Source organism: Callospermophilus lateralis, chromosome 4, assembly GCF_048772815.1.
Source record: "Callospermophilus lateralis isolate mCalLat2 chromosome 4, mCalLat2.hap1, whole genome shotgun sequence".
NCBI lineage: Eukaryota > Metazoa > Chordata > Mammalia > Rodentia > Sciuridae > Callospermophilus > Callospermophilus lateralis.
The window spans coordinates 119,822,554-119,839,620 of NC_135308.1; the positions used below are offsets into that span (position 1 = coordinate 119,822,554).

At 37.8% G+C, this 17,067-nt stretch overlaps 1 protein-coding gene across 1 annotated transcript; it reads right to left on the minus strand.

Annotated features, from left to right (window-relative positions):
- Nucleotides 1-1,222: 1,222 nt before the first annotated feature.
- Il22 (interleukin 22) lies at nt 1,223-5,913 on the minus strand. The gene is made up of 5 exons (XM_076853082.1): nt 5,728-5,913; nt 5,087-5,152; nt 4,832-4,975; nt 3,821-3,886; nt 1,223-1,300 (listed from the first exon to the last, which is right to left on the minus strand). Exons 1-5 carry the CDS (start codon nt 5,911-5,913, stop codon nt 1,223-1,225), a joined length of 540 nt encoding a protein of 179 aa, XP_076709197.1.
- Between the last annotated feature and the right edge of the window lie 11,154 nt (nt 5,914-17,067).

The window sequence follows — 17,067 nt, forward strand, 5'->3', positions numbered from 1 at the left end:
GTCCTCTACCACAAGAGAGGCTGCATGTATTTCTCCCCAGCCACATCACTCCTTTATTCTATCCACAAACTGCTAATGACACAGATGAGTTCTTTTTTGGTGTCTTACCTTTTACTTTCAGAATGACATGCTGAATCAACAAAATAAATCTACATAGGCCTTAAAATCAGATAAACTTGCCTCAATAAAGGTCAACTATTATAGTTATAATGTATTTCTTAACATGTCCCTCATTCAGTTTTCTCATGTGTAAAATGGAGATACATATCAGCCATTTTTTATCACTATAACAAATACCTGAGATAATTAACTCATAAACAGAAAAGGCTCACAGTTTTGGAGGTGTCCGACCATGTGCTCTGTCAATTGGCCCTATTGCATTTGGGCCTGTGGCAAGGCAACATTATAGTGGGGAGCACACAGCCCCACTCTCCCTATCAAGGGCACACCCCCAGTGAAGATCTTTCATTGGACCCTACCTTGTAAAGATTCTACCACCTCCCAATAGCACTCTCCTGGACTAAGTCTTTAATACAGTGGTCTTGCAGAGACACTCCAGATCCAAATTTTAGCAGTATAATATTGATCATTATTTGAGTCAAGGATAAAGTCATGAGAATAATCAGATGATGGAGATCATGATGATACCGGTGGTATTAAAAGAGAAAAATCACAAAGCCACAACACTTATAATACCCATGTATTTATTGAAGTCAAACATATTATAGCTCCATAATTACTGTCATAAATATGAATATTAGCCTTATATACTCAGTAACATTTCAAATAAAGTTTCTATAAATAAATCCATATTAATAAAATGGCATAAATAAAATGCATTCTTATAATAATAAATAAATTTATAAATATAAAGTATTGATTATGGAAATGCAATTATTTAGAATTTTTTCTAAAGGAATGAGAAGAAATCTTTTTTTGGAAATAGACAATTAATTAAAAATATTTTTTCTCTTGTATAAAACACCAGTTATAACAAAATGTTATCAAATAAATCTGTATGCTTGCAAGGTCTACCTCTGATCTTCTGACAAAAAAAAAAAAAAAATGATTGATATTTCTTTTGAGCTAAGCAGGGTTTCATGTGGAATTCACCAACAATGGTAGAATTTGGCTTCCCATTTTCCTTTTAGTAAAAAAGTTCCCTTAGAAATCTTATTGTTATTTTTAGCAGGCAAGCTATTCATTTTCCAATTTTACTCCATCAGACGCAGGCATTTTTCAAATAGAAAAATAGCAAATTCAGTTCTCCAATTACTTTGATCACTCCGCTCTCTCCAAGCTGTGAAAATAAGAACACAAATGTATTTAAGCATTTTTGCCATGTTTCCTAAAGAGGAACTAGTTAAAGGCATATGGAGTGATTAGATTACTAGAAACAGAAACCAGGATTTAGCCTTTTGAAAACAATAATATTAACCTTTTAGCCTGAGCATAATATGATTTGCCAAAGACCTTAAAATGATGGCTATCTGAACTGAGAAGGCACCAATAGCTAACCATCGCATTCATGTCCCCCTAACAAAACTATTGATGGATATGGTAATTAGTTTGATTGAATCTTTTACAATATACAGGTAGATCAAAATATCACGTTGTAACTCATAAGTTACACAACAATTATTTGTCAATTAAAAATAAATAAATTAAAATGCTAATAAGGGTCAGGGAATGCTGGGCAGAGGGCTGTATGGCTCCTAACCAGACTAAGCACATTGAAGCCACAGTGGGATCTAGGAACCTGAGTTCTGTCCATCATGGCTTGACCTGCCTGCCACATGGCCTCCAACTCTCTGTGAGCAATCAGTTACAACTCAGCTCAAACAGCCTCGAATCAAAACCACATGTGTACCAACAAGCACGTGGGCTTTCTGTTCCCTCTTCTTGACAAAAGGGGTCATAATTCAGCACGTGTGAGGCACTGAGTTCGATCCTCAACACTACATAAAAATAAATAACATAAATAAAGTAAAGATATTGTGTCCGTCTTTAAAAAAATATCTTTTTTTAAAAAAAAAAGGGAAAAAAACAGATTTTCATTTACGTGGGGAAAATATCAATTATATTATTTCCAATTGCCTTAATAAATAAAAAGCCAGATATATAGATGTTAACGTCATTTCAAGTAGAAGACAGATGAGGCTTTCAAACTCAATGAGAAAGAAAACCCAAGTTCAAGTCCAAAGCCTCCTCCTCTGAAATTTAAATTTGTTCCAGATTATGTGAAGAAAAATCCTGTCATCATGGTCTTCTATACTTTGTTCTCCTTTATCTTCCTGATTTCTTACCCCCTGCTAGTTTTCCATATTTTGTTTGACATAATACTTTTTTATATCTCAAAGACTCCCAACCAAGACCATTAAGAATTTCGTGGCTTATCTTGACCTGCTGTCTGCCCTTTGTGCTACCACAGCCTGCTCTCTGCTTTCCCCTCCACTCACGACTGCCCTCCCATTTCAGATAGCTCTGATCAGTTTTTCCTCCTGTTGAACTCTCTCTGAATAACATTTTCTCTCTTGCCTGTGTGCTTTCTGAAGCTACAGGGAGAAAAAAAGCATCATCACTTTTCCACATGGCAACCCATTGTAAAAATGAAAGTTGGTTCTCCCCACATGGATTAAAGGATTTCAAAAAATCCTTTGTTTTCTTATACAGATCTCACCTCCCATGTGATTTCTCTCTCACACACACCTCACTTTTCTAAAGACCACAAAGCAATCTGACATCAGGGGTTTTAAAAATGAGAATCACAAAGCACGTGTTCTCTGTGGCATGCTAACATTCAGCCCTACAAGTCTAGGTAACAAGAGATTCCAGCTTCACAGCGAAAAACTACAAAGCTTTCAGTAATCAAAGGAGTGCAAACAGTCATGCTTGATAAATTATGCTTAGGAAGAAATTTCTTCTAAAAAATAATTATGATAGAAAAGGGGGGAATTGAGGCTAAGTGAGTTTCTGAAAATTTCATCAGCTAGAGCCTTCCAGTGTCTGAGTATTCAGGTGCACCTGCTTGCAAAAAGCATTCACTTTCACTGCCACCAATCATTCCTCTGGTTGGGGATGAGTCATATTTGCTAGTCTGAGCCTTCCACTATTGTTCCTCAAATAGGCCACATAATTATTTACCATAGAAATATACACTAAACTCACAGTAGATAGATATTTAATAGGGGTTTGTTAAGGAAATGAACACTTCCATTTCATTATAATAGATCCATGACTAATATTCTCACTCTATTTGAAACCATCAAGTGATTGGACACAATATTATGATAATTAAACATAATTATCAATGATCCCTGCACTCCATCCTATATGTAATTTTGTTATTGTTCTAGGTTGATTTTTTCCCAGGTGTCACAACATCAAATCAATGGTTTACAAAAATCACTTCAAATGAATTTTGACACTTTTCTGGGTTAGAGAAAGCGATCCTTCAGATTGTGAGTCAATAGAACTCTAACAGAATAATACTAAAACTAGTACCTATGGCTGCTGAATAGGTGCTGACCTGAGAGCAGAATAAGGATACCTGCATTCCAACTTGGTTCTGCCACTGGCCATAAGACTATATGACCTAAGTTCCCTGATTTGTTTCATAATTTGCTTCCCTGATAAGCTTCATGATTTGAAAAATTTGGAAATTGATTTATAGATGCAGACATGTATCTATATACTTATGCACCTAAGTTATCAACTCGACCATAGGAATATCGAGTAAAATATCACAAGGAGGGAAAGAAGAAAAACAACATTTATCTCTCCTATTAAATGACTTAGTATGAATATTTATCAACAATACCTTTTCCACTGTGTCCTTCAGGTTTTGCACATTCTTCTGGATATGCCGGTCGTCACCCTTGATATGCTACAAAATGAAACCAAGAGTAAGTATTTTATCTTTGTTTTGCAGAAGCTTTGCGAACCTCAATGCCCTTCCAAGCCATGTGACAATTAATTCACCTGGAATGGAAGCTCTGGGTAATTTTACCCACAATGACCTAGATTTCACCAGTGACCTAGATTTTATGAGCTCTTGAATTGTCTTGGACACCAAAATCCAGACACTTCTCTTACAGAGGACCTCTTTTCATAGTCAGGAAATCCTTTGGGGGTTTAAGTTTGTGGGAAAAATGGAGTGGTTTATGCCAATTCTGACAGGAATCAAACTTTAACTGCACCTCATCAAATCTGCGTGCTCAGAACAACATATGAAACATCTTATGTGAACAGTAGGAACTCCTCACTTAACAGCAGATACCTTTCGCTCTGCCCACTCCTCTCCAACATGTCTCATAGTTTTAAATTTACATCAAGTTCTCACACTTCTGATTTTGTCATGATATCAAGAAGGGAGCAGCCCTTGCTTACCCACCACCATTAAGGCTTCCCAGGAATATCAAGTAAAATATCATAAAATATCATCTCTTCCCACTTTCTCTCTTCCCATTCCCTCCATCTAGTAACTTGTACTCAGTGGATCTATTTCCACATATAGGTGTTTTTCTTCCACCTCCCAACATCTTTCTCACCACATATAATCTGAGTTGTTTTCTTTCCACAGAAAAACAAATGAGGTTTCTGTAGGCTTTACTACCAGATTCCAAGCACCACTATAAACTAAAAATATGACTCAATTAAAGCAAAAGCTAACCCTCTGCAATTCCAAATGATTCCTGATGACCATGGTGCCGAGGCAGTAAGCCCAGGGATCAGGAAGGAGAGAGGGCTGGTGGGGAGCAGGCTCTCAGTGGTAGAAGGAGGGAAGGAGGTGGCCAGGAGTAGGTGGAGGTAGGCTGAGGCAGGGACTTACACAGAGTCTGAGATTGTTGTTGAGACCTTTCAGGAAGGACACCACCTCTGGAAGGTAGGGGAGGGCTCTGTCTGAGTTGGGGAGCAGCACTTCTTCCAGGGTGAAGTTCAGCACTTGCTTCATCACATAGCAGCGCTCTTTCATCTGCAGGTGGAAAAGACACAGTAGGGATCATGTGAGGAGGCAACCAGAAGACCGATCTACCAGCTAACCACCAATGGGCCCCAGACTCTGCTCATCATAACCATAACTTACACTGACTCCTTGGTAGAGTCTTTCATCAATGAGGCGGACGTCTGTGTTGTTATCTGCAAAGCTGGCCTGGAAGAGAAGAAAGACTGAGTGTCGGGACATGGAAGATATACAAAAAAGGTCTGTTAAGTGGAGATGTACATCTTGCCCTATCCCCAGAGCATATATAAAAACTGAAGATAGATGTATACATGAGCTTTGAATAATGCACAAAGGAGTAAAGGAAAAACTTAATAATCAGATGGGCTACAAAGCAACTCCTCCTTGGATAAAACTCAAGGTATGTATCCTAAGGCCAAAATGGAAGGAAAGAGTTCTGGTAAAAATTAAATCTTCAAATAGTCTCCGAAGAGACATACAAAGTTATCTGTAGGGATAAATGATGAATTCCTAAAGATCTCAGAAATGCTCAAATAAAATGTTCAGAACGATGTGGAATAATGACGTGGTCATATTGGGTGTATGCCTGAATATATGTAACCATGAATCCCACTATTGTGCATAATCATAATGCTCCAATAAAAATATGAGGGGAAGAGAAATTAAAAGAAAGAAAGAAAGAAATACTAAAAAAGGGAAACTTTAAGAACTATTTGGGTCCCAAGGAGATACGATGAGAAAGACAGCAAGGTTGAGATGAGTACCTCCTCAGCCAGTAGGAAGGTGCGGTTGATGATGAACGGCCCCTGGAAGCTGGACTTGTGGAGCCCACAGTGGTCATTGATGGGCACCGCTGCTCCGCCCTGCACTGCCAAAGCAATGAGAAGGAGGCAGCTGGCAGCCAAGGTCCCCACAAGGGAAGAGCTCACAGATTTCTGCAGGGCAGCCATTGCTGATAACTTGAGTAGCGACTAGGAAAGGAGAACCTGGTGTGAGGCGAAGAGGAGGCAAAGACAGCAAGAGGGAAACAAATTAGTCCAGAAGTATCACACCTAACAGACCAATTGTATCAGCTTGCTGAAACACTTACCTGTTTCGGAGATTCTGCTTATGATGGAACAGGTAGAAGCTATTGCTTTTATAGCCCCTGGACATCATTTTTTTTTTAATTGTGAAAAGTATGACATCAGCAATTATCTAATTTCCAGCTCTGTCTTCTGAGAACTACCTAACCACTATAGGAGCCCACAAAACGCTACCTCCTATTCTTCCCACCTTGAGATGTGTTTCCCTAAAACGTCACTATTGGGGCTTTTACAGATGAATCCCAGAAGTTTTCTAAACCCTATATGTCTTTCAAAGAAAAAAAATGCTTTGTAGATTCCAGGTTTAGTATAATACTCTTTGATCTCCTATAGTAACTGAGTAAGCATTTTGGTTACAGACTCATTTTCCTACCAGCTTCATAGATTCTTATCTTTTTAGAAGTGACCAGAAATAAAGGACCCATATCCTATATCCGCTACATTCAAGTAAGCAATAATGACAACTTGGATATCATTCCAATTTTTAAAATAATTTCATTTATTTTTAGAAAATAAATGCTGAATTGTAAGCTAGACTTATGTTTTTCAAATAATAGTGTTAGCTAATCTAATCAGTGTTTTCTTTTTTTCACTCTTGTACTATTTTAAAGTGGTTAAAACAATTTTGATAGATGAAAATATAAAATTTTTTACTCATGGCATATGACCAATATCAATTTAAGCTTGGAAAACTAATACTGAACAATCTAATCATTTTCTTTACATGTATTTTTAATAAAAAATAGAGAGAGTAATTCATCTTGAAATTCTATCTATGCAAGTCTCAAAATCTATTTCCAAGTAATCTTAGAATAACTCTTACTTGTATAGATAAATAACTGAAGAAGAGAAATCAAAGTGATTGCATGTTAATTTTACATTATTAAAAATATGCTGAATTCTAAATAACACCTAAAAACTAGACTGGCAACTCTGCCAAAGAGTGGGAGCAGGGAGCAAGTACCACTATCAAAATGAAAGTTCTACTGCTAAGGGAAGAAATATGAATGAATTCATGAAAATTAGTTGGATCCAATTGTTCTTCTCACAACTAATTAAGATTAGGAGTATTAAAGAAATGGAAAGGCGGATTCAAAGTATTGTAAAATCTTGACCATTTTAGAGATGGCACACACCTAAGAGAGGTGACAAAGTGAAGGGCCAAAACAGCACCGGATCCTGAACACTTAGGAAAGTGGCCTTAGGAGAAAGATAAAAAAAAGGGAAGATGAGACTAAGTAGAGCCACATGATCCCACTTTAAACATGGACTCTAAAAACCTCTAACTCGATGGTTGGCAGGGCCTGGGGGAAGAAGATTTGTATCCTATGTTAATCAAAGGATATAAAATTTCACTTAGAAGGAAGAATATACTCAAAAGATCTATTGTACATCCTGGTGACTATAGTTAATAGCAATACATTGTATATTTTTAAATTGTTCAAAGTGTATATTTTTATTTAGTTATAGATGGACATGATACCTTTATTTAATTTATTTATTATTTGGTGCTGAGGATTGAACCCAGTGCCTCACACGTACTAGGTATGTGCCCTACCACTGAGCTACAACCTGGCCCTCAAAGCATAGATTTTAAGTGTTCTCACTCATACACACACACACACACATCACACACACACACACACACACACACACACACACACACACATACTAAATATATATATATGTACACATATACATACATACATACACACACACACACAGGGAATAAATATATTAATTAGCTCTATTTAGCCATCCCACCATGTATATACATAGCAAAATATCATGTTATACAACATATGCATATATATACATCATATTTATTTACTTGCCAATTAAAAATAAAATCATTTTTTCTAAATTAAAAAAAAGAAATATAGACCTGTACCAAATGTTTTCTTGGGGTTGTTCATGAGCCCAAGAAAAAATGAGGAGATTCTTTCTTACCCAATTTCTTATTGTATGCACTATGATCATTTTTGCCCAGAGCTTTATATAATAATATTAGCACTAGATTCAAACTATTTTGTGGATTAAATAGGCATATGTTGGTTTGTCTGTAAAACTAACAAACATATATAACTTTATTCCAATGGGAAAATAAATTTTTGCATCATTGATTTGTATGTTTTGAGAGAAGTCTCTAATGTTTGAAAAGCCAACTCTTGCATCAGTGCTACATGCATATGAAAGATGTGGTAAAGCATATGGAAGGAATAAGTAGATCTACAAATTTATATAATTTTCTGCCTTTGGGAACATGAAAGTAATTCAGGGATTGCCTTTGCAGCACATCTAAAGTTGTTATTTGAACTGATCCTACTTACTAGCTTCTTTAGTGTTCCCAAAGAGAGATAAATAGCTATGAAACAAAAATAAAATGCCAGCAATTTACAAAGCAGTCTTAAAATGCTGCAATATGTCTCTCATTTATTAAGTGCCCCAATGGATCACTTATTAATATGATAGAATTAATAAAGCCAAGACCTTAGGTTTTTGTGAGCTGGGCTAAAACTCACTAAAGTGATGAAAATCTGCTCTGGGACTGTTTGTGGATTTCTGAACAGTTATAGCAGGAGTCTCAAAAGTATTTGCTGTCAGGAGAGAGTGTCAATGTAACACAGCTGCTCCTGAAAATACAACTGAAGACGTGTGCTAAATACCTTTAGATCACAACAGGCCTCCTCTCAGTTGTCTCCTTGTGAATTTCCAAGTCCCTTCTACAGCCACCCCAGATAAAGGGCCACCCCAGCACTCCACTGTCAAGCTCCCCATAGATGGTCCCCAGGGTTGATGTTAGATATATGGAGCAATTTAAAAAGTCTGATACCAGGAAGGGCTAACAAGAATCCCCAACTGAAAGGCTGGCTTTTGCTGTCTCATTCACTGTCCCATCCCTAGCACCTAGATCAATGCCTGGCATAGAGTGGAGGATAAATAAGTATTTGTTGACTGAATGAATAAAACTGCTTCACAAATCATTGGCTGATGCTGTGAAATTCACAACCGAAACCGATTCTTTAAAATACGAATCTCTGTAGAAGAAGGAAGGCGGAAGGCTTTTGTTAGCTCAGATTAAAAAAAAAGGTTTGTATTCACATTTCTCAGTCTAATGAAAGTGATCACTACTCTATACAAGTTTCTGTGTGCGCTCATGCGCATGCGCGTGCATCCCTGTCCTCATCTGTGTCCTTCCCTCGCTGCCACTCACTCCCTCGCCACCACCTCTACCCCTGCCATAGGCCACAGCTGTACTCTGTATATGTTTGATACGTATTTCTGAATATACATGCACCTTGTAAAACATGGAGTATTATTTAGTGTGTATAGGTATTTGATTTTATAGGGATGGTTCTCTTACTCTTTCACTCAGCATTATGTTCTTGCAACTGTCCTCATCACCATGTGCAGCCCCTCTTTCCAACTGGTATTCCAGAGTGTTTATCCACACATTTTATTTACTCATTTCTCCAGTGATGGCCCCCTAAATTGCCTCTGGTTTCTCAGTAAATAGACATCACAGCACCAAGCAATCTCATCCACATCATTTCAATGATTTTTTGTGAAATATATATTTTTGGAATATTTACCCAAGAGTAGAACCACTGGACTATAAGGATAAGTGTACTAACTTTTACTAACTACTGCCAGACTGCTCTCTACAAAGACTGTATGAATTTATTTTCTCACGTAAGTGAATAAAGCTTCCTTTGCCAGACTTACTCTTATCCAACTTTGACTCTGCCAACTTTTGGAGGATTATCTCATTGTTTTAATTGACATTTTTCTTCATACACTTTCAGCCACTTGGAGTTTCCCTTTTATAATTTCACTACTTATATTAGTTGCCCATTCTTCTAGTGGGCTTTGGACTTTTGTTCTTGTTGATTTGTAAGCGTTCCCTGTGTATTTTAGATATCATTCCCTTTTTGCTGGCAAGCATAGAAAATTCTTCTCTCTTATTATATTGTATTCATTACCTTTGTCTATTAGGTTTTTGTTGAACAGAAAACTTAATTTGAATGTCATCTAAGACATTATCTTTCATTATATGAAAGACTTCTCTTATACCCTTTGATAGTGTTTCAAAATTTCCTTCCTAGTATTTTTTGTATTAGTTTTCATTCCTAGTTACTTCTTGGATGAAGTAAGGTGTTAATCTGCTACTAGTCTCTCTCACCTTTATCTTGGATAATGTTCTCATCTCCTGAGAACATGAAGAACAAATGCTTCTTTTTAGAGTCAGTGGACAGGAGGAGCTAGAGCTACCAGCAAAGAACGAAAGCTAAAGATGGAGCTTCCAAACTTAAACTTCACTTGCTCCCCATTTCTGCTCTTAAGCTATCCTTAATGGTACTCAGAACAACTACCTAAAACTCCCACCAAGACTTGCCAACCATGGCCACTTTTCCCTTCTTCCTGAGGTCTAGATCTTCCCAATCAGTACTGTAACTTATCTTAAAAGAGAGACTCTATCCACAGAAATATGTCACAACATAAATGAGTATATTACCCTCACTAGGAGTACCAAGTATCAGAATCTATTTTAAAGATGGAAAGAAGCCACATTATGTAAATTCCTCGCTTCTCTAAACAAACAGAATCTGATGTTGCCTTCTTCTTTTTCTACCTTTATTTTTTATTTATTTATTTATATGTGGTGCTGAGGATCAAACCCAGTGCCTCACACATGCGAGGCAAGCATTCTGCCACTGAGCCACAATCCCAGCCCCTGATATTGTCTTCTTAATGTCTGTCCTCTACAGGTTATTTCAAAAGTTCAGTCAGGTACAGTGGTACAGGCCACCATGTTTGAGGCCATCCTCAACAATTTAATGAAGTCCTAAGCAACTTAGCAAGACCCTGTTTCAAAATAAAAAATAAAAAGGGTTAGGGATGTAGCTCAGGGGTGAAGCATCCCTGGGTTCAATCCTTGGTACGAAGAAGAAGGAGAAGGAGAAGGAGAAGGAGAAGGAGAAGTCCATTGGTCCATCTCAGTCTCTTTTCACTTATTATTTTATGTTAACTAGTAAATAAGTGGAAAGAATCTTACATATACCACCAGAGATTCAAAGACATAGTTAAATAACTTTTTTAAAAAAATAGTTATTCTTAAGTTTTAGGTGGACACAATATCCTTATTTTACATTTATGTGGTGCTGAGGATTGAACCCAGTACCTCGTGCATGCTAGGCGAGTGCTTTACCACTGAACCATAACCCCAGCCCAGTTAATTAACTCTTATGAATGAATATTTTATCCTAAACCTCTAATCAGATTTAAGAATTCTCATTTTTCTCACCATCACTTAGCACAAGTTACATATTATTAAAAACAACTTTAAAAACTTCACAGCTCTATGGATCTTGGCATAGTCCCTCCAGATGCTCAGCCTCTCGTGAGAAAATTGTGGGCCAAGTACACTAAACATTTCCTACGCTCTCACCATCCTGTTGAACTTTTTAAACTATGAATAATCATCGTTCCAATTCTGAGATGATTTGGTTTCGAAACATCACAAATGTCAATCCTCAGAAAATGCTCTTTTTCCTTTTCTTTGCAGATGTCCTAATTCAAAGGCCACATGTGTACTATAGTAGGATAAATGATCACAGATTTGGGTTAGTTGGACAACAAGCCACTCTCTGAATCAGAGGCCAGTCTGAAACATAGTATGCTTTAAAAGAATTGCAATTCTGTTTTTCCAAGTTTTTCAACCAAATAAACTGAGCTAATAATGTTTCCTTCTGTTTAGTATTTATCTTTTTGCTACTGAGATATTTTACCAAGAATAGGTTCTTGAACCCACGCTGACCACTTTAAAAAATATAAAAAAAGCTAACAATAATTGTGTCACACTAGTCTTAGAATTAATCTGAAGTGAACTTGCTTTGAAGAAAAAATATTGAATGTACCCAAATACCGATTAAAGAACTGGAATTTAAAATATAGTTATATTACAGGTTGAGTCTTCCTTGTCTGAAATGCTTGAGTCCAGAAGTGTTTTGGATTTTGGATTTTAGATTTTGGAATATTTTCATATGCATAATGAGGTATCTTGGTGATGGGACCCAACTCTAAACACAAAATTCATTTATGTTTTATATACAACTTATACACATATGCTGAAGGTAATTTTATACAATCATTTTAGTGTAGCTGCATTTTTACTACAACCCATTCACATGGGATCAGGTGTGGAATTATCCACTTGTAGCATCTTGTTCATACTCAAAAAGTTTCTGATTTTTGGAACATTTCAGACTTTAGGTATTTGGATAAAAGATGTTCAACTTGTAGATAAAATTAACATGACTTTTGGGGAAAGTAGAAGTATTAGAATTAGTTTTCAAAACAAGATAGAAGTTGTGCTTGGAATACTTTATAGGATGGGAAAGGAAGGAGTTATAACAAATAATACAGTCATAGACAAGTGGAGTCATTTATTAAAATGTACAGCTTGTGAGTGCCTGGGTATGAGGGATTCCTGGATAAAATTTACCTAGGAAATGCAGCATTGATAAAGAGCTATGTAGCCCAGTACAGCAGCAGACACCTGTAATCCCAGCATCTTGGGAGGCTGAGGCCAGCCTAGGCAACTGAGCAAGATCCTAGTTTCAAAATAAAAACTGAAAGGGGTTGGGGATGTAGCTGAGTGATAAAGTGCCCCAGGATTCAATTCTCAGTATCAAAAGAACTAAAGTAAATTAAAGATTGAAAGCTATGCACAGGGTGCTGGATAAAAGAAAATGGGGCAATATATTTTATTCACTCACTCACTATAACAGGGCAATATGTTTTATTCACTCACTCACTATAACAGCTCTTTAGAGCAAAGCCTTGTGTACCTGGCAGTTATTGGGACATCACAGACCTTCCATTGGTTCTAGTTGGATGATTGAATGAATTACAAGCACAGATAACTTAATGGTTTTGACTATTTCATTTATTAAGCTCCCTGCACATTGCCTGGCATCCAGTAGGCATTTAATTCATTTGTCTCTTAGTTGAAGGGATAAATGAATATTTGCTTTAAAAATAATTCATTCCTTTTATCTCTTCTTGACTTTGCAACCACTCTCTGAAGGAAAAAAAAAAAAAGCAGGTAGTTCATTTTACCCCTTCTTTACAGCTGGAGAGAGTGAAATTTTTTTGTGATTCACCTAAAGCCACAGTCTCAACATGAGAAAGCTAGAATTTGAGTTCAAGTTTTCTAACACGACAACCAGTAAGTACCATTACTCCGTATCTCTTTTCTTTGTAATCCTCTGCAGTCAGAATCTTCTTTAAGTTTACTGCGGAAGATCACTTTGAGCTTTGCATTTGGTAGAGCTAGCATTTAGTTTGAATTAAAGAAGAAAGTACCGTGGCTCTCATGAGATCTGGAATTTGGTGTTGCTGGGAGGCAGCCATCAAGGCCATGGGTACCCGTAAATCTGTGTAGATCTGAATCTGGACTCTTCCCCTTATTAACTGGATGGCTTCACCTGAGTTACTTAAATATTCCTCAAAAAGAAGATAATAATACTATCTGCCTTGTAGAATTATTGGCAATCTCTATGAAGTGCTTGGGCTAGTGCCAGAAGCATGGGAAATATAACAGAAACTTTAGCTATTAACCAGGCGCTTCTTCGTGAACAAAATACGGAATAACTAGGATAAAGGCATAAAAATAGTATAAGCTAACCTAGAGTCGAGAAGTGGAGATAATGCAACTGAATTAGGTGTTTTATCACAAACAGGCCAAATCTGTTGAATGAGTTCATGAATCTTGTTCTTGACTTGAAATCTTAGCATAACTCTTCCTTCTCTTCAACCTCTATGGTCAAGTCTTCCTAAATTTTTTTTTTGTTTCTTTCTTTGCAATATGCCTTAATTGAAGAACTTTCCGTCTTTCAATCAATAAACATCAACTGACACTCTCTATTTTGGGAACCACTACAAGTGAGTTGTTTAAAATAATCCCAGAAAGAAATCTGTAATATATCTGATAGAGTTCTCAAATCCCAAGTGGCATGAAGGATAGGAATGGGAATGCTGAATGCCTGCAAGATCATGTGTTTAGGGATTGGCAGCTCAGATTTTTTTCCATCACAGAGAGGCGTATATTCCTAAGCTAGAGAAGGGCAATTGACTACAAAATCAGAAGTTGGTTGGCAAAGATTCTTTGCTTTCAGCTCCTTGTTAACAACTTCTTAGCACAATCTGAGCAAGATTATAATCTGAGTAAAACCACAACTTTTCTATTCCTCATCAGAGACTCAGACAGCAAGGAGGCAAGTGAGTAAAGAAAACTGATTTATTCGGCTTCAGCACCTGCCCGCCAACTGTTCATCTTGCCAATAGAAAGAAAAACATGGGAAGATGGTTTATGCCAACTTTTACCTCAAGGGAGGACTTTATCCAAAAACATCAAGGAAGTGAACAGAGATGTTCCTGCTAAGGGGAAATCTTCCGTCTTTTTTTTTTTTTTTTTTTTTTTTTGTACCAGGGACTAAACCCAGGGGTGCTTAACCACTGAGCACATCCCGGGTCTTTTTTATATATTATTTTGAGACAGGGTCTCACTAAGTTGCTTAGGGCCTCACTAAGTTGCTGAGGCCAGCTTTGAACTCAAGATCCTCCTGCCTCAGCCTCCGGAACCACTGGGCATGCACCACCACACCAGGCTCCAGTCTGATTTTTCACTTCTCTTGGTACAAGTACTCCCACCCTCTCCAGCCCACCATTGATCTCTTCTTTGAATTCCCCCTCCTCCAATCCCAATGGATGTCTCTTTTCAGGTTCCCTAAGGAATGAGATAAAATTCTTCAAAAGTGCTCAGGCTGTTCTCAGGTAGCCATGAAATGGGCTTCTGTCTGGCTTTCTGGAACTGCACCAGAAATTCTGGGACAGAGTTAGACAATGTCAATCTAGTTGAAGGGAAATAGATGGTACTTCCATGGGTACAGCTGACAGTGACTGGGCCACCAACTTTCTAGTCTTTCTTTCCTTTTCTCCATTCACTCTAGGGTTCATTATCTGCATTTAATAACTATTGTCTTCAATCAGGACCACCATGAAGCAAAACTGTGGGATAACACCAGAGTACTTTGGGGACCTTCATCTACACTCTTTCACTCACTGTTGTCTCCTCTCCAACCGCCCACCCCTTCTTCCCAGTCTGTTTATGTTCACACTTTCATTAATCATAAAGTTAATACCATCCATAATTTTCAAGCAGCTCCCCTAGATTTTTATCTCATTTGATCTTTACAATATGTTATTCCAAATTCTACAGACAAGAATTACAGGGCTCAGAAAGGCAAATAACTTTCTCCAATCACACTGCTACCCAATGACAAAATCAGAACTGACAAAGGGCGGTTTCTATTCCCCATGCTACCTCAGAGTCAAGGGTCCAGCTAAATGCATCTCTACTCATGGGATTTCACCTGTTTAGATTCAGGCAAGGAACATACTTGGTCCACAAAGGAGAGTTTCCTGGAGTTCATGAAAGCATATCACTTCCTAATTGCATACTCCCTTGTGTTTATTCCTATCATAGCATGTGTCAAACTGAATTAAAATAATTAAAATAAATTACTTCTCCCTCTTCCCCAACCACCTAGCCAGCTCCATTAGGGCAGACAGCATGGACAGACCAGTTTTTATTTGCTTCTTCCTGTAATTCCAGTATATACCCTCTGCCCTCTCACTCATTCTCATAGTCATTTATATTCATTCAGTCTCTCTCTCTCTCTCTCTCATTTTGCCTGGGGGTGGCTACTCTGCATAACTTCCAATAAATTATATGATTATTCAAACTGTACATGGATGGTTTTCACAGTAAATGTCCCTTTTATGTAAGAAACAGACATTAAGAGGATGATAAGAAAGAAGAAGAGAGTGCTGTGAGGAACCAAGGAATAGGAGGACCATGCCCACACTCATGCCACCAAGGCTGCTTCTTGGTGCCTCACCTTTGGTTCAGGTCAGGCCTGGGAGACCCACCCCTCTGTCAGGGCACATGATGCCTCTGTACCTCGAAAGAGTTTTCCAGGTCTTTCTGCTTGTCTGCCCTCTCCACATGAGTTTCTGGACCTTATTGAAGGCACTCTATGGGCAAACCACAATGACAACCACAGCATCTTACTAGACCTATTGTTCTACCAGCCCTGGTGCCCTCTTGTTCACCTGCAGGCTGTTCAGAGTTGCAATGTTTTCCCAATAGAGGCACAACCACAAAGGAGGCACCCCATGCCCCACCCTACATCCTGCCCCAACTTTATCAGAAGTTGACCTGGCCTATGTTACTATTGTCCAAGGTGGCACCAAATAACAGAGATTGTGATGGCCAACTAAGCCCATACCTAGGCATTAATAGCTAGGACAGCTTAAATGCAGATAGGAGTTTTTGCAAGATTAAGCATCTTAGCCCAAAGGAAAAACAAATGGAAATTTTGAATGAAACTACAAAGTCATACAGTAAAAATTTTTAATAAGTGACTCTTGGCACCTTTATGTCCTCTTACACTATCTTACACCGAGTGTTAGGCTAAGCCCTACCGTTGCCTGCTAACTTTCTCATAACATTAAAATTTCTGTGACCTCTTTGGAAATATTTGTGGTTATGTGTGTTTGTTGCCACTGAGAAAAAGTAGAATGTATGTCTGACCTTTTTTGCATAAGATTCCAGAATGGATGGTCGTATTGTTTGGCACCAGGTCAGTTTCAAGGACCTTACTGCATACTTAACACAAGGCACCCATTAACTCCCACAGGATGTCCAGGAAACCTCTCCCAGAAACCTCTCTGAGAACACATTCTAGTGTCATGTTCACCTATGGGATTCCCCTCTGTCACCCTGGCGGTTTAGTATTCTCGACAATGACTTTAAACAGAGGAGGATTGGGGGAAAGAACTGGAAGCAAACATCACTTTACCTCAAGAGCCACAAATGCTTCCTTCTTGCATTTCTCTGCACCCACAGATAGAACCAAAACTGTGCCTTGATCTTTTGAGATAATCCACTTC